At 48.8% G+C, this 25414-nt stretch overlaps 4 protein-coding genes and 1 pseudogene across 9 annotated transcripts; 2 read left to right on the forward strand and 3 right to left on the reverse strand.

The window, feature by feature from the left end:
* Positions 1-4326: 4326 nt before the first annotated feature.
* Positions 4327-10786, forward strand: SLC37A4 (solute carrier family 37 member 4). Of its 4 annotated transcripts, none has more exons than XM_081240931.1 (9): positions 4327-4388; positions 5619-5960; positions 6816-7048; positions 7361-7604; positions 8098-8256; positions 8502-8587; positions 9101-9214; positions 9831-9969; positions 10080-10786. In XM_081240931.1, the coding sequence occupies exons 2-9, from the start codon at positions 5813-5815 to the stop codon at positions 10244-10246; spliced, it is 1290 nt and encodes a 429-aa protein (XP_081097057.1). In that variant the 5' UTR covers positions 4327-4388; positions 5619-5812; the 3' UTR covers positions 10247-10786. The 4 variants fall into 4 exon arrangements, with proteins under 4 accessions (XP_081097057.1, XP_081097059.1, XP_081097056.1 ...); XM_081240930.1 differs by lacking the exon at positions 4327-4388 and adding an exon at positions 4542-5007; XM_081240932.1 differs by lacking the exon at positions 4327-4388 and adding an exon at positions 5023-5070.
* An 893-nt stretch (positions 10787-11679) lies between these two features.
* TRAPPC4 (trafficking protein particle complex subunit 4) lies at positions 11680-14833 on the reverse strand. Its single transcript, XM_081238500.1, has 5 exons — positions 14363-14833; positions 14025-14199; positions 13299-13402; positions 12545-12671; positions 11680-12039 (listed from the first exon to the last, which is right to left on the reverse strand). Exons 1-5 carry the CDS (start codon positions 14535-14537, stop codon positions 11961-11963), a joined length of 660 nt encoding a protein of 219 aa, XP_081094626.1. The 5' UTR covers positions 14538-14833; the 3' UTR covers positions 11680-11960.
* A 93-nt stretch (positions 14834-14926) lies between these two features.
* Positions 14927-16747, forward strand: RPS25 (ribosomal protein S25). The gene is made up of 5 exons (XM_081238506.1): positions 14927-15031; positions 15275-15370; positions 15933-16116; positions 16507-16605; positions 16698-16747. Exons 1-4 carry the CDS (start codon positions 15029-15031, stop codon positions 16599-16601), a joined length of 378 nt encoding a protein of 125 aa, XP_081094632.1. The 5' UTR covers positions 14927-15028; the 3' UTR covers positions 16602-16605; positions 16698-16747.
* CENATAC (centrosomal AT-AC splicing factor) lies at positions 16713-25394 on the reverse strand. 2 transcript variants are annotated; one of them, XM_081238498.1, is made up of 11 exons: positions 25259-25394; positions 24953-25116; positions 24432-24530; positions 20751-20817; positions 20609-20671; positions 20198-20262; positions 19940-20045; positions 18870-18900; positions 17210-17299; positions 17005-17137; positions 16713-16921 (listed from the first exon to the last, which is right to left on the reverse strand). In XM_081238498.1, the coding sequence occupies exons 1-11, from the start codon at positions 25376-25378 to the stop codon at positions 16858-16860; spliced, it is 1002 nt and encodes a 333-aa protein (XP_081094624.1). In that variant the 5' UTR covers positions 25379-25394; the 3' UTR covers positions 16713-16857. The 2 variants fall into 2 exon arrangements, with proteins under 2 accessions (XP_081094624.1, XP_081094625.1); XM_081238499.1 differs by lacking the exon at positions 16713-16921 and having other exon boundaries at positions 17016-17137; positions 18870-18962.
* LOC308620042 (enhancer of rudimentary homolog) lies at positions 21631-24411 on the reverse strand (annotated as a pseudogene). The gene is made up of 2 exons: positions 24407-24411; positions 21631-22133 (listed from the first exon to the last, which is right to left on the reverse strand). The product of its transcript is annotated as an enhancer of rudimentary homolog (transcript).
* Positions 25395-25414: the final 20 nt, after the last annotated feature.

The following is a 25414-nucleotide window of genomic DNA, read 5'->3' on the forward strand; positions in this document are numbered from 1 at the left end:
ATTGTGGTAGCTATGTTGGTGCTGCAGGCGTTGAAGGCCTGTTAAACTCCATTTCTGGGCCATTTTCAGAGCTCTTGGCAGGTGTTTCTGTTCTCACATATGTGGCTGAGCAAACCTCGCCCAGACTTTCTAGCTCTGGCTGACCTCTGAGATCTACTCCCTTCCCCTCCGAGCCAACTAGCTGCATCAGCAGTGGCCAAAGCAAGATTCTGTGCCTACCTCTGCCTCTGAATCCCCATGGTTCTCTCTCTGGTAGGAACTTTTAGCACTTCCCATTGGAATTATGACTCTGTCCAGTTTCTACACCTTCCATCTATTGCTCCTCAATAGCAAGCTAATTCTTAACAGTTTTTTGAGTGTTTCATGCCCCTCAGCCCCAAATTCTTAACTCTATAAAACATGTTTATGCTATAATAGAAAAAAAATCAAGATATAAAAGTATTTAGATGGTGTGAATAATTGTTCATCTAGCAATTTACTGAGTATTACAGTAGTGTTTTGTACCAAACACTTAGCTGGGTACAGTGGTAAAGGGGCCATAGTCCATCCTCAGGGATGGGTTATTTAAGTGTTGAGAACCCAATAGAAAAACACTTCAAAAAAATCTCACAGGGCTTCCCTGGTGGCACAGTAGTTAAGAATCTGCCTGTCAATTCAGGGGACACAGGTTCAATCCCTGGTCCGGGAAGATCCCACATGCCGCAGAGCAACTAAGCCTCTGCGCCACAACTACTGAGCCTGCACTCTAGAGCCTGTGAGCCACAACTACTGAGCCCGTGTGCCACAGCTACTAAAGCCCACGCGCCTAGAGCCCGTGCTCTGCAACAAGAGAAGCCACCGCAATGAGAAGCCCGCACACCGCGATGAAGAGTAGCCCCTGCTCACTGCAACTAGAGAGCCCGCGCGCAGCAACAAAGACCCAACGCAGCCAAAAATAAATAAATACATAAATAAATAAAACCAAGAAGAATACCAACTCATAAATACAGAAGGAATGATAGAATGAAAAAATCTCCACTTTGCAACCACCATATTAATAAATGATTCAGGAAAGAATCATCAATAGATGATAAAACCACTGGGTGAAAGATTGTTGAAACAGGAGGATATATCTGTAGTATCAAAGTATGGTCCACTATAGATTAGTAATTATAAAGAGGAAAAGTTTCCTCTAGTACAGAAATCAGGTGGACACCATTTTAACTAAATGATCAAATTTATCACATGCTTCCTGATGTGGTACACTGAGAAAGACACATTGTCATCTATACAGTACAATTCTGCCAAAATTATTTAATATGATCCTTATTGCAAACACAGTCAGACAAATCCATATGAGGGACATTCTGCAGAACAACTGACCTGGATTTTTGAAAAATATTAAAATCATGAAAGATTTCTCTTTCTTTCTCTCTCTTTCTTTCTTTTCTCCTCTCCTTCCTTCCTTCCTTCCTTCCTTTCCTTCCTTCCTTTAATAGGAAACTGCTTTCTCTTTATTTAGGCCCTAGGAAGACAATTAAATTTGGTCACATATTACTTTTTTAAAAATCTAGTTTCAGGAGTTCCCTGGTGGTCTAGTGGTTAGGATTCTGGGCTTTCACTGCCATGGCCTAGGTTCAATCCCTGCTCCGGGAACTGAGATTCCACAAGCTGCGTGGCGTGGCCAAAAAAAAAAAAAAAGAAAAAAATCTAGTTTTACACAGATAGGACCAAAGTATCAGAGAAATAATTTCTTCTGTAAAAACTGGCCAAACTTTATAAAAAATCTAACATACAATGTAATTCAAATTATATAAAGACTGCTTGGGATCATAACTCTGAATGTATGACAGTTGCAATTCCATTCTAATAGGTGTGAAAATATTTGCTCTCCTGTGGCTTTGGTCCAAAAGAGGTGAGCTGAATCTGCAAGAATAAACTAAGTACCTGTGGACGAAGAATGTCGTATTAGTAAACAAAGGATGTTACAGCCATCAAGCCCTCAGCCACTGCAGCCACCACCAACTGTGCATTCTGAGGGGATTCAAAGGAGAGAAATAGGATAGTGGCCCAAAGAATTCATGTGCATATGAAAGGAATGATTTCAATAAGCCCAGACTCTTACATCTTCCAATACATTAACTTGAAATGTCTGGTTTTTCTTTAATTAACAGTAATCGTTTGATGTTCTGACAACCTGGTTTTTGCCCATATATCCTGGCTCCTGCCTTACCTCTTTAGAGCAGTCCCTCAGAGCTATCTGAGAAGGCTGTCTTCCGGGCTTAAGTCCTCAGCAAGTCTACTGAATAAAACGCAATTCTTAACATTTGTGTTGTGCATTTTTTTTCAGTTGACATACCTAGTCTTTTGCCAACATTAATTCAGATTGCTATTGGTAGCAGAAATGTCCATGATGACTAGTTCTACTATAACAAAGTAAAATAAAAGAATTTTTTCTTTTGGCCACACCGTGCGGCTTGTGGGATTCCCCGACCAGGGATCGAACCCGGGCCACAGCAGTGAAAGCAGAGTCCTAACCACTGGACTGCCAGGGAATTTCCAATTAAGGAATAGTTATCATGAACACATCACAGTATCAGATAAACTTTTTATAACAGAAAAGTATGAAGGAACAAAAAAAGATTAAACAGTTACCACAAACAAAGAAAGTGTCTCCCCCATAACTCTATTTGAAGGGGCAGAAAGTGCGATTAGAGGTTTATTGACGCTAATATGAAAGGAAATTGAGTATTGTATTTATTTCTTATTTTATACAACTCTTACTCTTTATAACAATGTTTATAGTCACACCCATAGAAGTATGACCCATGGCATCTGAAAGCAAACACTCTACAATTATTTAAAAGGGCCTTTTAAAAAGTACAATACTGGGTTTCCCTGGTGGCGCAGTGGTTAAGAATCCGCCTGCCAAGGCAAGGAACAGGGGTTCGAGCTCTGGTCCGAGAAGATCCCACATGCCGTGGACCAACTAAGCCCGTGCGCCACAACTACTGAGTCTGCGCTCTAGAGCCCGAGAGCCACTACAGAAGCCCGCGTACCTAGAGCTTGTGCTCCGCAACAAGAGAAGCCACCGCAATAAGAAGCCCGCACACCACAGCGAAGAGTAGCCCCCGCTCACCGCAACCAGAGAAAGCCCGCACGCAGCAAGGAAGACCCAACACAGCCAAAAATAAAATAAATAAAATAAAAATAAATAAATTTACTAAAAAAAAATTCAACCGAGAAAATTCTAAAAAGCTTATTGGCTTTATTTAACAATTTATGAATCAGGACACGTCCAATCTAGCAGCTAGAAAGGCGCTCTGAGGAGCTGTACAAAATGAAAGCCTTTTATAGATAGCAGGGAACAGGAACAAGGAATTAAACTAGGCAAAAAGCAGTTTGGCTATTACCAGGTTACTTCGCTTTAGGGAATGGCAGGGAGGTCTATAGGTAGATGACATAACTAGATAACTAGTGCTGAGCAGGCGATTCCTTTTTTATTTTCTTTTTTTGGCGGCACCACATGGCATGTGGGATACTAGTTCCCCAACCAGGATCGAACCCAGGCCCCCTGCCTTGGGAGCACAGAGTCTTATCCACTGGACCGCCAGGGAAGTCCCAGGTGATTCCTGATTGACTTATTTAAGATTCCAATCCTGAGAGAGCCACAACTGTAATTAAGTCTCCCTTTGGTGATGTGGGGCTTAGCATAAGCAACTCCATTTTGGACCTGTTGGGTTTTTAACATCACTCTAAAAGAGCTTTACTCTCAAATTTGAAGCACTTATTTCAGCAATTCTCTGATGGACTCTGTGAAAGCAATTATCTAAATTTTCGAACTCGTATCTGAATCTTCTATTGAATCCTCACAACCACCCTATGAAGTTGGTAAGCAACTGGGGCTCATAGAGATTATTAATTACCCAGGGTCATGCTGTCTGAAGCAGTGCGTCCGGGATTCGAATTTAAGTTTTACTCGGGGCCCATACTTTAAACACTCCGGCTATTTTGTTTTAACTCTGTCCGCAATAGTCTGACCACAGATAAATGTACAAATCGTGCTTACTGAGGACTGCATTAATTTCTTACAGAAAATACTGTGTTCTTTACAAGATGTTTCCCAGACCGTGAACAACTCGGGAACAGTAATTGGTAGCTGGAGGAACTCACTAATTTGGTTTGTCGAATGCCATCAGTTAAGAAGGGAACGTACGACTCCAGCCCCTAAGGGGCGCTGTCTTCGCCCAACGACCAGCGTGACCCGCAGTCTTATACGAAAACGTTTGTGGGTGGCCTCGGCTCTCGGGACTGGAAGACGCAGGCGGAGTCCCCGCCCCACTCTGGGCGCAGGCGCATGCGCCCTCCGGGCCCCGCCCCATGCCACTCCAGCTCCCACCGACGTTCAGGTAGGGGGCAGTGTGCGGGGGAGGGGCGTCGCCTGGGGGCGGGGCTGGAGCGGGAGTCTCAAGTGTTGCGGCTCCTTTGTTGGAGGCCCAACTTCCAATCCAACCGGGAGCAGTTTCTGCGGCTGCCGGTTCAGGGGTGGAGGCAATTGCTGGGTCCGGGAGCAGCACGCTCCCTCTCCTTTCTGTCGCACGAGTCCTGGGGTCTCCGCACCTCTCCAATCCCTGCACTCGGGCCCCCGTCCATTCCCAGCCGGAGTCGGGTGTCCTGGGTAGCTTGAGGACACGGGGCTGGGCAGGTGCCGAGAGCCCGCCGCCTCGCTCCCTCCTCCCCCTTCTTGCCGCTTGGCCCCACCCCGCCTGACCGAGCCACTCGGCGCCGGAAGCGAGGGACCTCCGGGGCCTACGTGTGGCACCCTGCTCCGCTTGCGCCCACGCCTTCTGCTCCAATTGCTTTCCCAACCGAGCGGCAAAGCCGGGGGCGTGTTGCCGGGGCCCTGGGAAGCGGGGCGCATGGGCACTGTGCCTGGAGTCCGTCGCTGCGCCTTCCCGCCCACGGGGCGTCCGGTCACGGTCCCTGAAGCCCCAGCCTGCCAGACCGGAGCCCATACTGACGTCAAGGGTAAAGGCGACGAGAGGCATCTGAGTGGCACAACCAGGACCCCTGCCCCTAGTGGGGCTTTCGGTGTGCAACCGTGGGTCCTGAGCAGGGAACTTCCTTCCCCCGCCCCTTGCTTACAGTTCTGCAACTGTCAATAAACAGTTACACCCTACCGTGTGCTAAGCATCAGGAGTTACAGGGCTTGAGGTCAGCTCTGGAAGACTTGAAAGTGAGGTTGTTGGGGGTGGGTGTCTGAGTGTGTGTGTACGTGTGCGTGTGCGTGTGTGTAGAAACTAACCCAGCACCTAGTGCAGTGCCTCTCAACCAGTAAGCCCTAATAAACCTTCGCCGAATGAATGAGAAGGTAGGTGGATGAGGGAGCCGGGCTAGAGAGGGCAGCTCTACTCATCCCAACCCTGCCTCCCCTGAGCGCAAGCCGACAAAAATAATTAGGTTAAGCCTTAAATCACAGCTGGTTTCACGGGCAGGCGGAGAGGGAAGAGCCGGGAATGGCAGCAATCCTGGGGACACAGGGTGCTGGCCTGGCTCACGGACACTGCCTCCCTCTCGGACGCCCTCCAGGCCCCCACAGCTTGGGCGTCAGTAACCTCCTGTTTTCTTGTCTCCCTCAGGACACCGGGTTCCCTAGGAACCGCCCCAGGCTTAATGATTGTCCAGAAGGTGCCTATAAAGGGAGCCTGGGAGGCTGGGTGGAGGAGGGAGCAGAAAAAGCCCAACTCAGCAGATCTGAGCACTTGAGAGCCTCAATCAGGAGCCGTGGTCAGAGGCTCTGTGTCCCGGCCAGTAGGGCCTGCTCTTTCCCACCATGGCGGCCCGAGGCTATGGCTATTACCGCACTGTGATCTTCTCGGCCATGTTTGGAGGCTACAGCCTGTACTACTTCAACCGCAAGACCTTCTCTTTTGTCATGCCGTCGCTGGTGGAGGAGGTCCCTCTGGACAAGGATGACTTGGGTGAGCCCTGGCAGGGCAGGGGCGGGGTGGGCCCAGGAACACAGGACCAGCAGGACAAGTTGGGTGTTTGTGCAGTGTGGTGGGTACAGGCATGTAGTGTGTGTGGAGTGTCTGCACAGCAGATGCCAGGGGACAGTGCACGTGCCGGATGAGGAGGCTCTGAGATCCATGTCTGTGGGCACAGGTAAAGGACTGTGGGTATGGTCTAAGCATGTCTGAGGGCTGCTTATCTGGGGTGTGTGTGTGTGTGTGCACGCCTGCCTGTGACTAACGTGTCCCCAGAGGCACTGTGTTAGGGGGATTCTGAGCATGATTTCTGCATCTGTGTGGGTGCAGGCTAAGACCACAGGGTGAGTGCTGGCCACTGACATTGTGAGCACTAGGAACTGGGGAGTTGGTGCAATGACTCCATGTGGCCTAGCAGGCTACCCTTCAGGAGGAATAAGATCCCTGACTCCAATTCTAAGCCTTTTGTGCCATGTTCTGAGGTGGGGCAACAGAACTGCCAGAGACCCTGGGTTGGCATCCACGGTGAGGGAGAAATCAAGCATATGAGAATCCCATGGAGGAGGGCTGTCCTGCCCCATGACAGCTGCTGCTGGAACTCTCCAAGAGGCTGAAAAGTCATGGGTCAGCCTGGGGCTAGTGCTGATGAGAGGCGGGAGGAGTAGCCTGGCCCCATGAATGAATGTCAGGATTCCAACACAGGCCCCTCCTATTCCTCTTGGAAGGAACCAGTCTCACCCTGCCAGGCACCTCTACACACCTGACCCCATGCCTTCCTCCACCCTCCTGTGCCTCTGCCCTGGCCCCTAACCCCCCAGGTGTCCTGCTCCCTGCTCCCCTCCCCTGCAGGGCTCATCACCAGCAGCCAGTCGGCAGCCTACGCCATCAGCAAGTTTGTGAGCGGGGTGCTGTCTGACCAGATGAGTGCTCGCTGGCTCTTCTCTTCCGGGCTTCTCCTGGTTGGCCTGGTCAATGTAGTCTTTTCCTGGAGCTCCGCAGTACCTGTCTTTGCTGCTCTCTGGTTCCTCAATGGCCTGGCACAGGGGCTGGGCTGGCCCCCATGTGGCAAGGTCCTGCGGAAGGTGAGTGTCTGCTTCCAAGGAGCTGGTTCAGATTGGCAGAGGACACCTAAAGAGCATGTGGGCACTGGCACCTCCACCCCCAGCCAGAGCAGGTTCCTCAGGAGTTCCAGTCCAGCTCCTGTTGCTTGTCAAGATATTTTAGGAGGCTGAACGTGGTGGGATCAGGTGGCAGATGAGGGAGTTGGCCCTGCCAAGTAGAAGAGCCCTCTCCCTCATCCCTGTAATGTGAGCTTCTGGGTCTGCCCCACCTGACCCTCACCTTCAACATGGACTGTAGGCTGAGCATCTACTCTGTCCCCCTCTGCCCCACAGTGGTTTGAGCCATCTCAGTTTGGCACTTGGTGGGCCGTCCTATCAACCAGCATGAACCTGGCTGGAGGGCTGGGCCCCATCCTGGCAACCATCCTCGCCCAGAGCTATAGCTGGCGCAGCACGCTGGCCCTGTCTGGGGCACTGTGTGTGGTTGTCTCCTTCCTCTGTCTCCTGCTCATCCACAATGAACCTGCTGATGTTGGACTCCGCAACCTGGACCCCACCCCCTCCAAGGGCAAGAAGGGTGAGTACACACTAACGCCGACCCCTAGGGAGCCTTCATTCATCATTCACCTGGCAGACTTTCATGGAGGACTGGCTGTATGCCTGGCCCTGTACTAGCTAATGGATGTCGGGATGGTGATGGAGAGTGGGTGGGAGTAAATAAAACTCCATCCTGAGAGGCAGTTAAGTACCAGACAAGTGGCAGAGCCAACAAATGCTATGACTCATGTTATAGCCTAGTCCTTCCTTACAAGAGTGCCAGAGTTCCCTGTGTGGACAGCATCCTAAGCCTAAGTGGCTTGGGTGCCTTCCTCCATCCCCACTGGTCCTCAGGTTCGCTTTCATTCGTTGAGACTTGCAGTGGAGAGGAGAGGGCAGAACAGTGGGGGTGGGAGACCTTCCTGCTGATCCCTGGCTATGTGGACGGACTCTGCCCCTATGGCTAGCTAATGAGTGGTGGGGGCAGGGCAGCCTGAGCAGAGTCCTGAGGCCTGGCCTACTCCCACCCCCAGGCTCCCTGAAGGAGGAGAGTACCTTACAGCAGCTGCTGCTGACCCCCTACCTGTGGGTGCTCTCCACTGGCTACCTTGTGGTGTTTGGAGTAAAGACGTGCTGTACTGACTGGGGCCAGTTCTTCCTTATCCAGGAGAGAGGACAGTCAGCCCTCGTGGGTGAGACGAGTGTTGGGATGGGGCAGGCCTAGGGAGCAGGAGCCAATGCAGGGGATGGGAAAGTCAGACCCGCTTCCCTTTATCCTTTCTTCTTTCCCTGAGGCCGGGCAGTACTCAGGCAGCTGTGGCCAGTCACCCTTGGGGACCTTGTACCTCTCTGGGTTTAAGTCAGTCTGGGACAACCCCAAGCTGTAACACCCCTCCACCCTTCCTTTCCCTCTTCCCACCACAACTCCCCACTGCAGGTAGCTCCTACATGAGTGCCCTGGAGGTTGGGGGCCTTGTAGGCAGCATCGCAGCTGGCTACCTGTCAGACCGGGCCATGGCCAAGGTGAGTGGGCAGAAGGGACGGGAAGGAGGAGGGTCCCTTTAAATCTTCCCAGCATGACTGGGACAGGCACCAGAGAGGTAGGAGCCCTGGGGCACAGGCAGCTTGGCGTATGCTGGTTTAGGCTGGGTGAGGTGGGAATGATTCCAGGCTCCTCTTCTTTGCTGGGGATGTGGAGATGAGGCTCTCGGGGGAAAGGGTTTTAACCGATGTCAAGGAGAGCCAGAATTTCTCTCCACCTAGCTTCTCCACAGCCCCAGGGAAACGGGTTGGGGAAGGACTGGATGCAGCCTGCCCCGACGTGTCCCCAAGCCTGCCCCACGTGGAGGAAGAGATGTTGTGGAGTTTGGCCTCAGAACATAACAAGCAGGTCCCAGGGCTTCCCAGAGCTGCCTTGGGCCAAGAACTGCAATGGGATTGCCAAAGACCTGTCAGCAGAGGTCTGCTGTGTCAGCGTCCAGGGGTGAGGGTTCTCTGCTGCTCCTGGGGCCTGATGTTGCTCGACTGTGTCCACAGGCACGGTTGTCCATGTACGGGAACCCCCGCCATGGCTTGCTGCTGTTCATGATGGCTGGCATGACAGTGTCCATGTACCTCTTCCGGGTAACTGTGACCAGTGAATCCCCCAAGGTAAATAAGCAGGGACTGGCCCACGTCAGGGACAAGGATGAGAAAGCAAGGGCCACTGACTGTCTCCCTCTCCCTGGGCTTTCTCTGCTTCTGATGCCCTTTTCAGTTGTTTGTACCTCCATTCCCCTCCTCTGTGCTCTGATGCCCCTCCTTGACTCTGGGCCTGGTTTCTTCTCCTCTCTCTGCTCCTCTAGGATGTTGCTTTCTGGACTCTGGCTCTTCACCCTCTCGCTGAGCTCACAGGCTTTACAGAGCATGAGGTGCCCTATCTCTATCTCTGGTTTTCCTCTTGGTGTGTCTCACCTGTGTCCTACCGCCTCTGCCTTGCCCTTAGCCAGTCCAGCTTGCACAAATCCTAAGAGACAGCAACTCACCTGGAGGGACGGCTCCTGAACCTCCCTCCCCTACCTGCACAGGCCTGTGTTGGCTGAATGTGGCCCCCACTCCTCTAGCTCTGCAGTCAGCTGTGCTGGGAAGTGGTGTGTGTGGGAGTCACTTACTGTCTGCTTTTACTACAGTTATTTGTTCCTGGGGCCAAGCATTCCTCTATCCTCTGGCAGGGGTAGGTAGGTAGGCTTTCTCAGACTTTAAATGCTACCCTGCACTGCCCTTGCAGCTCTGGATCCTGGTGTTGGGAGCTGTGTTTGGTTTCTCCTCTTATGGTCCCATTGCCTTGTTCGGAGTTATAGCCAATGAGAGTGCCCCTCCCAACTTGTGTGGCACCTCCCATGCCATTGTGGGACTCATGGCCAATGGTAAGTGATACCCCCACTGATGCCTCGCACACAAGCCAGCTAGGGGCTGGAACAAGCCCCACTGGCTCTATCCTCACAATGACTCAGGCTCTTCCCCTCCCCCTTGACAGTGGGCGGCTTTCTGGCTGGGTTGCCCTTCAGCACCATTGCGAAGCATTACAGCTGGAGCACAGCCTTCTGGGTGGCTGAAGTGATCTGTGCAGCCAGCACAGGTGCCTTCTTCCTTCTACGAAACATCCGCACCAAAATGGGCCAAGTGCCCAAGAAGGCTGAGTGAAGACAGCGCAGGCTCTGGAGCATCCTGTCCCACTTGTGGCCTCTCCCCTCCATGGGCGTGGGGGAGGGGAGGGAGGGGACTATCTGACAAGCACCTTTGACTTTCCCTTTCTGCTCCTTTTCCCTCATCCAAGTGGCGCTGGAAGTTATCAGTGGCTAATGAGGTCCCAGCTTCCCATCTGATCTCTATTTAAAAGACCACCTTTGTTCTTGGACTCCATTAGCTCCTATTTCCTGGCTTTAAAGAGGAAACCCCTGCACTCAGGGAGTCTCCTGTATCCTTCTGCCACTCTTGGGCCCTGCCCTGTCCCCATCCCACCCCATCCTCACCTGAGGTGAGGCTCCTCCTGCAGCAGCAGGGCAGCAATGGCCCAGGACTTCTGCCCTGAGGCCTCTCAGCAGGGGGCAACTGCTCCTGCCAATACCTTGGACTCCAGGGGAAGAGGGTCACTCTCACCAATACCCAGGGCACAGTAGGGGGGTATGGATGGGAGAGTAGAAAGACTTGTTATAGAAAATTAAAACTAGATTTGATACTAAACCCTGTCAGTGAGTCATTCTTTCAAAAAGGGTAGTACAGGGACTTCTCTAGTGGCGCAGTGGTTAAGACTCCATGTTCCCAATGCAGGGGGCCCGGGTTCAATCCCTGGCCAAGGAACTAGATCCCACATGCATGCTGCAACTAGAAGTTTGCATGCCACAACTAAGGAGCCCGCCTGCTGCAACTAAGACCCAGCGCAACCAAATAGAGAAATAAATAAATAAAAAGGGGCGGTAATACAAGCCAGAGATAGCTTTTTTTGGGAAATACTCCCTTAATACCTGCTTTTTCCACCCCAGAAGAGAGAGACTTCGTTCCCCTGGAAGGGAAAGCTGAAGTGTAGATGGACTCCTTTAAGCTCATGTCTCTACCGCCTTCAACTTCATACTGCATAATTCCGTGAACACTTTGAAGATGAAACTACTGGGTGCCAGGCAGGTTAAGTAATTTGATGGAGGGAGATAACAGTGTAGTCAGAAAGCCTGGGTTCAAACTCAGTCTGCTGGTAACTAGCTTTGAGACTTTGAGGCAGAGAGTTTGTACATTGCTTGCTGAAGCCCATCTGTAATAGAAACAGAATGTACCCCCTAAGGTAAGGGAGAGGATTGAGATAAAGCAGTAAAACGTGGCTGTAAGCACTTGATAAATATTCCATCATCATTTTCACTATCGTCATCACCACCATACCCACCACCTAGGAAGTCAGTAGCAATTCTGGAACTAGGACCAAGGCTCCTGATTCAAAGTCCCATGTTCATTCATTCACTTAATGAACATATATTTGTTTTCTTTTCTACTAGAACATAGTATCTCATTTTCCCAGAATTCCTTTATCATTCCTGTCTCCCCTCCTGAGGGTTTTTCCCCAAACCATCAATTAGGATAGCAAACACTGAGATCAAAGGAATGTTTATTATAGCATTTATGGGCCTACCTCCTCCATAAATAATCTGTACAGAGTTGGGAAGTAGGACCGTGATAGATACAGGAGGAAAGAGAGCATGGTATTAAGGCTCGGGCATCAGTACATGTCATCAGGCTCAGCAACCTCCCATTTTCAAGTGCACTAACAAATGCCGCTGCGTTCGCCATCGGAGTGGAAACAGCAGGACCCCCGTTGCAGGATCTCTCAAGAATATGCGGGGATTGGGGAGGGGTCCACTGCAGGTTCAGCCTAAGACCCAGGTCCAAAAGTTCCAGCCTTCTCTGCCACCTCCAGGGCTAACTTCAGGTTCTGGTCAAACAGCTCACACCTAGGCCAGACCCAGGAAGCAAACATAAGGACAAAGTGTGAGGCCTGGCTCTCTCCCCACCTTGGGTGCAGAGGCAGAGGCAGTGGAAACTCTGCTGGAAGAAAGACATAAACCCCAAAGGAAGTCTTTGGTTTCTCCAAAAAATAAATAAGTAAAAGGCTAGTTACTTTTGTTTCCTTTAAAAATAACTCTAGGGCTTCCCTGGTGGCGCAGTGGTTGAGAGTCCGCCTGCCGATGCAGGGGACACGGGTTCGTGCCCCGGTCCGGGAAGATCCCACGTGCCGCGGAGCGACTGGGCCCGTGAGCCATGGCCGCTGAGTCTGCGCATCCGGGGCCTGTGCTCCGCAACGGGAGAGGCTACGGCAGTGAGGGGCCCGCGTACCGCAAAATAAATAAATAAATAAATAAATAACTCTATTACACTTCAAAATGACACTGGGGAAAAGCACACAGGGAGGGGGAACAAGGAGGCTTTGACCAGAATCTGGGAAGTGGGACCACATACCTGATGGGCATTTCCAGGGAGTAAAATGGATTCTTCAGGGCAAAGTCTGAGTAAATCTCATAAATCTTGCGGAGAAGAGAATCTACCCCAGCCTGCCTAGGGTCCGCCAGCAGCACAAACTTTATCCCTGGAGAGGGACCCGTACTGATTACCAAGGGCAGGGGATGCAGCAAATAGTGCCGCCCTGTGTTTGCACAGCACTTTCATATGCCCACTCAAAGGTTATCCTTATTGCCACATAAAGCACGAAAAGCAAGAGTTTGAATCTACAGGTGAGAGCAGAGAAGTGAAATGACTTTGTTGCATCACCCAGCTGACTGGAGTGACCAGGCTTTGGGTTCTAGCTCTGTCGCCCCTCAGCAGAAAGTGCCGGGGCAAGGAACAAAGTCAGGCAGTTTCCAATGATCTGCCTTCAGGGAGTGATGCAATGACACTCACGATCCAAAGGTCATTTCCATTTCACATTCAAATTTCATTTTGGAACAGCACACCTTCCAAAACGTGTGCAACATGAGATAACGCTAAGGTGAGTTTATCTGTGGACAGGATAAACAAGGCTGAGCACGCTCAGCGGCATGGACAAAACGGGCGTCAGATTAAATATTGGCTTTAGATTCACAAAACAAGTAACTGTCTGTGCAGTTGTCCCAGAAAAGGCTCACCAACACTCCCTTGCTTACCAAACCCAACTTGGGTCAATCCCTTCTCCCAACCTGCCCCATCACATCCCCCTGACCTGTCTAGAGGTGCGTACCTGTCAATGTCTGGAAGCAGTGCAGTTTGAATGTGTCTGTCTCCAGCATCTCAATGCCTGAGCTGCCCTGTTCAGGAGACAGCTGGGAGCCGATTGCGAACAGCCTATGTGCAAAGGAGGCAAAGTTGGGAATGCACCTCATTGCTGTAAGGGAGAAGTGCTTCTCGAACTTTTCCGCTGAAATGACCCTTATCTTCTGAAGAGTTCAAGTTACAGCTTGAGATAGTCAGAAGCAGCTATATGAACTGCCTGGCGGCAGTATCAAAATTTCTTAAAAATTCATTCGAATTCTGCATGTATTTTACATTCATACTTTGCTACAAAACATTGTACATTGAAAACTTTGGGTGACATTAACATTCTGGGACTATGTGCCACGTTTACCCACCCCGTGACTACGCATATCCAGCACATCTCATACCATAATTGACAGCAAGAAAAGATCTTAAAGATCATTTAGCTCAACTGCCTTACTTTAAAGATGAAGAAACTTAAGACTCAGAAAAGAGAAGGTGACTTAAGCAAACAAAATCACACCACTGCCAGCATTACCTACAGCCTAGCCATACTGGATCAATTCTTTTCATGACACAAGAACTGACGATTTAGAAGGAGAAAGGTAAGCACCGCCGCTCAGGAAGTCTCTGAGCGCAGAACCACATTAATCCAGCCAGTCTATGAGCCAAGCGCAGACCGACAAAATCTAGGAAGGGTTGTGAGACTTACGAGTGGAACATGGAGGCCAGCATGAGCTTCTCATTGGAGGTGAGGCGAGGCCGGCCGAATCGAATGGACACCGGGTAGTTAGAAGGGTTGCCCAGGTACTCCAGCACCTCTTTCCCATCGGCCGTGTACTTGCCGCTCACATCCACACCATTGATGGCCAGCACTGCGTGGCCCACTGCAGAGCCGAGGCTAAGCGTCAACGAAGCCTCAGCTTGGGGATCCCGCCAAGGGGACAATGGACCCGGCCCCAACTCCTCACCCCCTCCGCCCCCCGCCCAGAGACACCTGCCCACAACGGCGGCACCGGGACCCGCCCTCCGGGCCCGAGCCTAACCCACCCCGGATGCCGTCGCGCTGGCCGAAGGCAACCAGCACACGCTCGTCATGCAGTTTGAGCAGCAGATCAAGCGGGTAACTGAAAGTTTTCTCAGCCTCGGCCCGTGGCGCGTAGCTGTCCAACTGGTAAATGAGGCCTCCAGCTTTGTTCACCACAAACACACTGAAAATCGCCATTGCTGCCGCTGCGACTGCGGGCTCCGCCCCGGAACCGCAGCACAGGACCTGCCCCCGGCGCCCCGGCCGCGCGTCCCCTCTCGACCACGGAGCGCGGCCCGCTGCGGCGCTTGCGCACTTGGAGCACGCCTGGCTGGCAGTAACGCTAGGAAGTTAGCTGTCGGGATCTAGAAAATTGTTTTCCGTCCCTTTTCCCAGGTTTTTAGTGTCAGGAAACAGCAACGTGTGACTGCCTCACAACTAGCCGCAAAGCGCAAAAAGTAGGGGCAGCCTCGAGTGCCTCCAGCTGCAGGGTGAACTCGCACTGTCCGCAGCCAGTCCCAGGCCCGAGTCAGGCCTGCGCCTCCGGACTTCCTCCGCGCGGTCCCGCCCCTTGCCCCGGAAGCACTGGCTGCAGGCGGAGGTTTCTGGGTTTCTTCGCTAGACGCACTTCCTTTTTGTCCGACATCTTAGCGAGGCGAGGTGGTATCAGTTGCTCTCCTGGCTTCGCCATGGTGAGCTCTGTTCGGGGTGAGCCGGCGTGGTTCTGGGAGCCGGCGATGCCGGCGCGCATTTGGGGCGGCATCGGAGGAGGGCTCCCAGAACTGCCGGGCCGCGTGTCGAGGCGGGCGGGCTATTGCTTCCCCCATGTGCTCCGGCAGTGGAGTCTGGGCGGGGGTCGGGGGGGTGGGGCGCAGGGGTACGGGGAGCGTGGGGCTGCCTTGAGACCTGGCCGCATTCCCGCTTTTCTTCTGTAGCCGCCCAAGGATGACAAGAAGAAGAAAGATGCCGGAAAGTCGGCCAAGAAAGACAAAGACCCAGTGAACAAATCTGGGGGCAAGGCCAAAAAGAAGGTAGGAGTGAATCGCTTGAACGTTGAGGGAGGCTGCGGGCACCCGTCCCTTATCGATATATTAAGTGACATCTAGCAGATGGCCTGTAAGGTTGTGGGGTCTAGAGTCAGGTTATTACAGCTTATGCTTTTATCACCATTTTGTCTTTTCATCATTTGGAGAATGGGGTGATATATGATGTTTGGAAGTTAAACAGATGTGTACAGAGCATTTATTTTTGATACGCAGCACATAGTGTTATTTTAATTGGTTCCGTGGGGCTCAGTCGGTATCCGAAAGTTTCAGTAATAGGTTTTTCCCCCGCAACCAGATGTGTCTTTGATGCTTTTAACGACAACCAGGGTCTCTCTTTACTTTGAATTCTGGCTTTCTAATTATTTGAATCTTAATTTGCAGAGTTTCTACAAATTCTGCATTTCATAGATCTCTGCAGGCCAAGGAATAGAGCCACTCTCTCAGTGTAGCCGTACAACCAAGTAACAATTCTTTGAGGCAGGTTGTTGCAGAGGAGGGAAAAACTGGAGCACTGATTTTTTTATTTTTCTTTTTTTTTGGTGAGCAGAAGTGGTCCAAAGGCAAAGTTCGGGACAAGCTCAATAACCTAGTCTTGTTTGACAAAGCAACATATGACAAACTCTGTAAAGAAGTTCCCAACTATAAGCTTATAACTCCAGCTGTTGTCTCTGAGAGACTGAAGATTCGTGGCTCCCTGGCCAGGGCAGCCCTGCAGGAGCTGCTTAGTAAAGGTGAGAGGGGTGTGTTGTACTGATTTGTATGATTTTTCACCTTAAATTGGCCTGACCGTGCTAGCCATCTTAAATGCAATAGGTGGTTGTTAGTAATGTAATTCTAACATGTTACCTAGGTTATTGGTTAGTGCCCAATAATGGCAACAGTGATTTTCAAGTTATAGTAAAGTGCTGTGAAGGTGGCCATCCCAAGAGCAGGTGGTGAGTCCCTTGTTTTAAAAGGGTTAAGTCAAATTAGATTATAACCAAGAAATGTAGGCATGCCTTCTAAACTCATGCTTAAATTCAGCATTTCTCTTTTGGGATGGGATATAAAACAAATACTTCTAGTGTCTTATTAAGTATTTCATAGTACTATTGTGTGAAAATTTTATGCTTTCTTTCTAGGACTTATTAAACTGGTTTCAAAGCACAGAGCTCAAGTAATTTACACCAGAAATACCAAGGGTGGAGATGCTCCAGCTGCAGGTGAAGATGCATGAACAGGTGAGCAAGAACCCAGGGGTTCATGGTGTAGGAAGTATGCATCCCTTCACAAGCCTCTATAGTTCTGATTCTTGAATTTTTTTTTTTTACAGGTCCCACCAGCTGTATATTTTGAAAAATAAAACTTTATTAAATCAAATAAGTGGGCATGTCTTGTTTCCTAAGGAAGGCAGTTACAAAGGGTAATAGTAGGTATCGGCTTGTTGATTTGGCTTTGAGCATTATGGTGGTTGAAAATGTATTAGGAAACCATTAACTTTTCTTTTTATGTGACTGCTGTTTGTTTCTTGCTGCGGCTTCAGTTTTGAATTGATGCCTGAAAGGAAATGAAGGGTTAGCAGGACGAAGGGTGAGATCTCCAAGGGGGAGTGGGTTGGGGTCCTGACACTGGGCCCATACCTGGATTGCCAGCGGCGTCCATTATTCCAGACCCGGCCAAAAGAGGGCAGCCAGCCTGCACTGGTACTGGAGTTATGATCAAAATTGGCCCCAACTCTGTCTGGTGGGAGTTTCTTCAATTTCTGTTTTTCCTCTACAATAAGCAGTTTTATTTGAGTAGGAAGACTTAAAGAACCCATCCCCATTTCTGAATTAGTTAACTTACTTTCTTTGAGAAACTCTTCATAGGAGGGTCCTATTTGTTGGTTCCCAAAGCTACAGTCCTCATCTTGGACCATCCAGGGAGGTGTGGCACCTGGAAAAGGAAAACCCTTTAAGCAGAAATGAAAGCACTTAAAAAAAGTTGTTTTTAACCTTCAGGCTATTGTGGAACATAGCTAGCTATAAGTTCCTACTTAATTGAAAACTATAAATGTTCGTAAACAAAATCCAGGAATTCTGGACCATGGGAAGTTGAGGGGCCTAGGCTAATTTAAAAGGTGCTGATACTTAATCGCTGTACTGAGGCATGACTGACAAAAAACAAACTACACACATTTAAAGTGTACAATTTGAAATGTTTGGGGTGAAATCACCACCATGTATCCTTGTGACCCTTCAAAATATTTTCTAGCACACCTCCCTTATACCCCTTTTCCCAGGCAACCACTGACGTGCTTTCTGTTGCTATAGGTTAGTTTGCATTTTCTGTAATTTTGTATAAATGGAATATATTATGTACCCTTGTGTACCTTTTAGCATAGTTACTTCGAGGTTTTTGTTTTACACGTGTTTTCAATCGTTCCTTCGTTATTATTTTTTGAAGTGTTCATTTGCTGAGGCACATTGGGATTTGTTTTTTCAGCTTTTATTAAAGAAACTGCCAAAGTGTTTTCCAAAGTAGTTATGCCATTTTGCATTCCCACCAGCAGTGTATGAGAGTTCTTGCATATATAAATGGTCAGTCTTTAGCCTTTTTTAATTTTCTGGTCATGCCACGTGGCATGTGGTACTGTTCCCTGACCAGGGATTGAACCCCCATTCCCTGCATTGAGAGTGCGGAGTCTTAACCACTGGACCGCCAGGGAAGTCCTAGTTTTAGCCATTTTGATGAGCATCTTTTTATATGCCTTTATTGAGTGTTGAGAAGTTTTCATATATTGAGAATACACATCCTTCATCAGATGCTGCTTTACTTTGGAAAAACGTAATTTATTATGCTAAAGTTTGTAATCTTCCGTTTTTCAAGCAAAGTATTTTTTCCCTTAGTTGAAATACAAGGAGACGAGTGGCTGTAGCGTGGCTAACGCCATGGTGGGCACTGGGTATAGAGACTTCTCTGGCCCTCAATTGCAACGAGTTTTATTTTTAAAATTTATTTTATCGACGTATAGTTGATTTACAATGTTGTGTTAATTTCTGCTATACAGCAAAGTGACTCAGTTATGTATGTATTCTTTATCATATTCTTCCCCATAATAGTTTATCACAGGATATTAAGTATAGGTCCCTCTGCTATACAGTAGGACCTTGTTTAGTTTATACTCTTTATTTTCACTATTAAGTGTATTATTTCAAAAAACACTTTAACGCACACTCATATAGTGGTTGAACAAAAACCCTTATAAGAATTACCATGTCTGATACCTTCTAACTTTAAAGCACCTTAGATCTGAAAGTTAAAAAAAAAAAATGCATCTGTTTGCTGAGTTACTCAGATGCATTTGACATAGGTGTCTTTGATACCCTTCTACCAGTGAAAGGCCTAGAACTCGGGTGTGTCTCAAAGATCCCAAGTTCACTGACAATACTGTATCTTAATCAACTTTATTCTTTAAAAAAAAAAAAAAAGCTTACAGTTTGAGAAACATTGCTGTGGGTCTTACCTGAGTGGATGTTACCAATTCCTGGTGTATCCTGTAGTTGGAAATGGGGGGAAAAATCATAAGAAAGCCAAGAGATGATAGGATACTCATAGCCTAGAGGAAGAAATTTTACAGGAGGTGGAGGGAACCACTGCCATGATGCTAGTTCTGCACTGGGTTGATGTTAAATCTTACAGAGCACAGCAAATCACTGAAAGACAGTCTTGCCCTCACCAGACTCAAGGTCTTAGTAGCAGATATGTCCAAAAATAAGTGCCTACTAGATGGTAGGTAAACGAAACCCTTTTTTACAGAGCATACATACTACTGGGAAAGAGAAGTATGAATTACACAAATTACATTCACAGCTTTTTACATGGGGCTACATTTGTAACAGTTTTCCATGAAAAAGTGACATTCAAACTAAGCTAAAGGAAGGTGAGGGTTAAGTAGATGATGAGGGAAGAAAAGCATACCATTTAAGACTGGCAATTACATGTTCAAAAGCAAGGAGCACAGCACAGCTGGAGGATAGAATGTAAGATAGCAGGTGATGCGATTATTTTTTGTTGTGTATGGGACAAGATTGCAGTAGTAGGAATTGTTCCAAGGTGGAATAGAGACCAGCTTGTATTCAGGAGATAAAATAGATAAGACATACTCATTGAGGAATGTGAAAAATGAAAGAAAGGAGGGGATAAGAATCTTTATCTACAGTTAATGGAAACACAGGAGTGGTAGGGGTTAGCTTCAGGTACCTGCGGGGTATCTATAAAAGTCCCGTATTGAGCTGGAAATGTGGATTCTGCACAGGATGAGATTTAGGAGTTGGTACTTCTATGTGGCAATTGGGGCAGTGTGTGGATAAGATCACCATGGAGGGTGAGGAAAAAGTCTAAAAACGTGATACTATGGGACAGGGCAGCAAGAGGGAAAAGCCTGCTGAGACATGAATGGCCAGAATACACAGAAAAGCCAGGAGAGATGGGTGTCCTGGGAACTGAGGGGGCATTGGCCCTTTCCCAACTTTCGTATCCACTGTGCCTGATAGCCAATGAATGTCCCTTTCCCAACTTTCGTATCCATTGTACCTGATGGCCAATGAATGTCAGAGGTTGTCCTGTCTCCATCCAGTCAAGCTCTGGGGCTGGTGGCAGGTCCACATATGAGGGCTGCTGTGAGGTGGAGGCTACTTGGCTGAAAAAGACAAACGGGAGCCAGGCTGGCAGACAAGGTCCTTGAGCCATGAGGATAGCAAAGATGAGATTTGTTCCCTTTTCCCAGCCAAAGTTACAGAATGTTCTAAGAGATGTCAGAACTCCCAATAAGAGGTTTCCTAACAATCTTACCTGTTTGTCCCTTTCCAGCTTCCAGGTGCCGAAGAGCCCTCTTCTGGGTCTGGCACTGTCTGAGGCTGAGTTTGATTCAGGAAAAATAAATGTGTCTAGGATGCTTAAGAATTTGCCTAGGCCATGCTCCCACCCTCCAGAAGTAAACAAATTGACATATTGAGGGTACTGCCCATATCTTGCAAACTTCCCTCCCTCCCTCCCTCCCTCCTCCCTCCCAGCCTGGCCCACATCATCTCCACTGACAAAGGCCTGCCCCCTGGTGGGCAGGTAAGGGAATTCAAGCCGAGCAGATAAAGCATGGAGTCCATGAATTCTCATAAGAAGAGCTGGTAGGTGAAATGTTGGACCTGGGAGAAGCGGGAATCAGTGGATTTGGATACTGCTCTGGCTCCTCCGAGGGAAACCAACCTCTAAGACAGACCGAACCACCTCCTGCCGGCTGTGCTCCACCTCACGGATCTGAGCTGCCATCTGTGGGAGAGAGGCTGCTTAGATAGGTACAAAATGGTGGGGGGGGCTGGGTCCTTCAGAGGCCTTTCCTTTAACTCACCTCTTTAATCACTTCATCCTCTTTTTCCTCATAGGAATCCAGACTTTTCACCATGGACTTCTTGAATCTAAAAAGAAGAAGGGCAAGTCCCGGCCAGTTGTGAAAAGATCCTCAGTAGATCATTTTTCCCTGAATTTTGAGTAGTGTCAAACTCCCAGAAACAAAATAGTACAATGAACACCCATGTACCTCTCCCCCAGATTCACTGTTAACATTTTGCCATACTGGCTCCAGTTCGCTTAAACACATCTCCTTTCTGCCAAGAACATGAGACTTAATTCTAAATTTTTCAGCATACATCTCCTGGGAACAGGAACAGCCTATGAAACCATTACCATACTTAAGAAAACCAGTTTCCCTTTCTTGATGTCCAAATTGTCCCATATTTAGGACAATATATTTGCAGTTTTTATCCTGCAATACGAAGGTATCCAAATAACATCAATGCTGCTATCAACAATAAGACTACGAAGCAAAGCTCAAGATTTCTTTGCAGTTCATTAGTCCTCAGAAAACCTTCTAAGGGTGTACAGTCAGATTTTTGTATTCAAATGTTACTTGAATTCTTATTTCGTCATTGTTATCAGTTGATATATAATTAATATAACTGTCTTTGCCTAATTTTATTATTTTTTGAAAATACAACTAAAGGACATTTGTTTTTCACTAAGACTTTGTCTTGAGGACATAACTAAACCGCGTCACCACCCCCCACCCCGATCTGAAGAAGGGTTTAGTACAGTGAATGTTACAAAGCAGATACGAACAGTTTGAAGGACTGGAACCAACAGTAACTGACAAAAACCAACTTCCATCTAAATCATCATAAAAATGTTTTAAGTTAAAAAAAGCGGGGGGGAGAAGGGGGCAAAAGGGGTTTCAGATTGAACAAGATCCTCACATTTCATCTAATACATTCAACCCTGGCTAGTGTATACGAAAATGGAAACCGGATTACTATAATACAAAACTTCTACTACAGCACTCTGTACACACCTGTGTTCCAAGCCCACCCCCATCCCCCTAATGCTTCCAAACTCAACTATTTCCCGGCCTGTTGACGAAGGAGCACATAGATCTTCTGTTTAATCCAGTCTTTGTTACAAGGCTGGTATGTCTGGGTATCAGCTTGGTAAACAAGGCAGCTGAGGTCTTCCAGGTCATCAATAAAATCAAATAACTGATATCATACGTGATGGGCTGTTGGGATTCACTCTCTTCAGATGTTCTTCATACACTATACAAACACTTTCCATGCATTCATTCAGATTCATAGCATAAGTTCTGCCTTCTGGCCTCTTGGTAGGTTGTACCAGCAAAATGGTGTGAGATATGGCGCCAAACTCTTGCTGCAGCCGCTGCCGACTACTCTGCCGACTCCACCTCCGCACACGAGCTTATAGCCTTTTTGCCTAATTTTAATATGTAAAACATTTATGTAGGGGAATGGCTCTATCACGGTGCCCTGGCAGCCTTGCACGTATCCTTACAGGCAAAGCCTTGAACTGCAGCTTATCAGAGTTTTGGCTGAAGGTCTGCGTGATCCTCCTGGAACACAAGAGGACAGGAGGCCTGAAAGGAACTGCTAGGAGGCCATCTCCCACTCGTCTCCCTATCTCTCATGGGAAACCATTATGAAACAGTTTCTCATCAACTCCCAGTTCTGATGGGGTATGGGACTTTGTGCTCTCAGATTTGAGCTGTAGACATAAAACACGTAGCTGCAGTCTAGACTTGGCTCCCCAGCAAAAGTATCGCACAGCTCACACTGCAGTCACCCAGCCCTATTTGTATCAGTATGGTCCTTTCTGGTGTGTTGGACAACCTGGGAAGCTGGCACTTTGTGCTTACTCTTTTCACTGCCTATGTAACAAACTGCCTGAACCTAAAAGTAGCTCACTGTGGGACTTTCCTGGTGGTCCAGTGGTTAAGAATCCCCTTTCCGATGCAGGGGACTTGGGTTTGATCCCTGGTCGGGGAACTAAGATCCCACATGCTACAGGGCAACTGAGTCCACACGCTGCAACTACTGAGCCCACACGTGCCACAACTAGAGAGCCCACGTGCTCTGGAGCCTGCGCGCACCAGAACTAGAGAGAAGCCTGCATGCTGCAATGAAGATCCTGCAGGCCGGAACTAAGACCCGATGCAGCCAAATAAAAAGACTAATATTTAAAAATAATGATTAGGGCTTCCCTGGTGGCACAGTGGTTAAGAATCCACCTGCTGATGCAGGGGACACGGGTTCGAGCCCTGGTCTGGGAAGATCCCACATGCCGCGGAGCAACTAAGCCTGTGCGCCACAACTACTGAGCCTGTGCTCTAGAGCCTGCGAGCCACAGCTACTGAAGCCTGCACACCTAGAGCCTGTGTTCTGCAACAAGAGAAGCCACTACAATGAGAAGCCCGCGCGCGCACCGCAATGAACAGTAGCCCCCACTTGCTGCAACTAGAGAAAGCCCACGCGCAGCAACAAAGACCAGACACAGCCAAAAATAAATAAATTTATTTATTAAAAAAAAGATTAAAAAGGGCTTCCCTGGTGGCGCAGAGGTTGAGAGTCTGCCTGCCGATGCAGGGGACGCGGGTTCATGCCCCAGTCCGGAAAGATCCCACATGCCGCGGAGCGCCTAGGCCCGTGAGCCATGGCCGCTGAGCCTGCGCGTCCGGAGCCTGTGCTCCGCAACGGGAGAGACCACAACAGTGAGAGGCCCGCGTACCGCAAAAAAAAAAAAAAAAAAAAGATTAAAAAAATAATAAAAGTGGCTCATTGTATCTTTACTGGTCAAATCAGTCAGGCTTGGCCTTGTCTTGTCTTGTGTGAGCTTGAAATTTATAAAGCTCAAAAGTCAAACTATATTTAAATAAAAAGTTCAAAGAGTCCATCCTCATAATTGTCAATTATAACCTTTGCTGCTCAACTATCCTTTATTCACCCACCAAAAACCATATGGAGCTGAGCCAGGGTGTGAGGAGTGAGTGGCCTCAGTTTCTTATCTCCTCCCAGTCTGAACCACAGATTTTAAAGCAAGGTGGTGGGATCTAGGCATTTCTTATTTCCTCATTATTCTCCACATTGGGTAGAAAGAAGTAACAAACACCATGTGTTTTCTTAACTTTGGCCTTGGGATCCCCTTGGGTTCCACACTCCACAATCGCAATATGGTCCCAATAAAAGTGATGATGTGAGGCTGCCTGAGTCCTCTTCCTGAGGCAGTCAGGGCTCATTCCCTCTCTGTGCTGTCCAGCTTCCTGCACTCCGGTTTCTTGAGGTCCTCCGAGGCCAGTTAAAACAGAGTCTAAAACTATTAAAAGTGGGCACTGGGTGAGCACCAGTTTCTTGCACACTATAAAAAGCATCTTCTGCTCCTAAAGAACCTTAGTAGTTTCTGTGTCATACATTTAAGTAGTTGATTATGGTCAGCTTTAATTACACACTATTCTCTATTTGCTAAATACATTGTAAATCCCCCCCCCCGCAACTAGATTATAAACCTTTCAAGGACTCTGTCATATTTGTTTTGTGTCCAATATGGTGCCTAGGATAATGAGTGCTACAAAGACAATGGTTACTAATGAAGTCCTTACTAAACTTCCCAAGCAGTAGAGGAAGCTCCAGTACCTGACACAGGCCCAGAGAATCCACACTCTGCTACTTCATCATGTGAAGTAGTGACTTACCGTGCATAATCCTGGGGGGAGATCAAAAACTTCTCTTTCATCTGGAACTCAGCCTTGTTCTCCCACCAGAATCTGTTGGTTGCTTTCTTGTGCTCTGGACTGAGAATGGAAAGGACAAGTACTCTCAATGATAGATTGCAGAATATTACACAGATATCTAGGCATTAGATAAATAATGCAAACTGACATCTGGGTTTCTGTCTCTGGGCAAGGCTGAGAGAAAAACACTGATAGTAGTCTCTTCAAGATCTCCAGTCTCCCCCTTCCAATAAAAATGTGAGAATCTGAGAGGAAGTGATGGGAGGGAAACTTGATTGAGCCAGCTGCCCAGCTGACTTTCCCAGCTAGACCACCAACACCACTGGGACCATGGCAGCCGTAAGCCCGCTACCCTCAAGGCTGGCAATGCCTACAAGATGACTCAATCAAATCACAAAAGCGTTCTTCCTTTCACCCACCCTAAACCCTCCCTCCCACAAATGTACACGACTGTTGTATGCGGCTCCGGGCCCGGCGCTCACCTGGCCAGATGCTCCAGCAGCCCCCCATGCAGCACGGTCAGGTTTCCGTGGCTCAGGTGTTTCCTCACCTCACAGCCGCAGCACAGGCACCAGCAGCACCGCTCGTGCTCGGGCACGTAACGCTCCACCTGAGCGGCGCGGACGGCCTTGCGGGCGGCCTCCACCTGCCGCGGAAAGGGTACCAAGGGGAAGAGGCTAAGTACGACCCCGGCGGGACCCCCAGATCCCACCCCCTCGGGCCCTCACAGCCCCGCCCGCATTCCCGCCCCGTCCTATCCAGGGTTTCCTCCAGCCTCCCGTCCGCACCTGAGGCAGAAGCCGCTCCAAAGCCACCTTCAGCTGCCGCTGGTGCTTGCGACTGTAGACGTGTCCGCGGCCGCAGAAGAAGGTCTGGCGGCAAACAGGGCACCGTTCCGCCGGCGCCATCTACCCAGGACTGGGGATCTGCGACGCGCAGCCGCT

The sequence above is a fragment of the Mesoplodon bidens genome (genome assembly GCF_964165515.1).
Source record: "Mesoplodon bidens genome assembly, chromosome: 7".
Lineage (NCBI taxonomy): Eukaryota > Metazoa > Chordata > Mammalia > Artiodactyla > Ziphiidae > Mesoplodon > Mesoplodon bidens.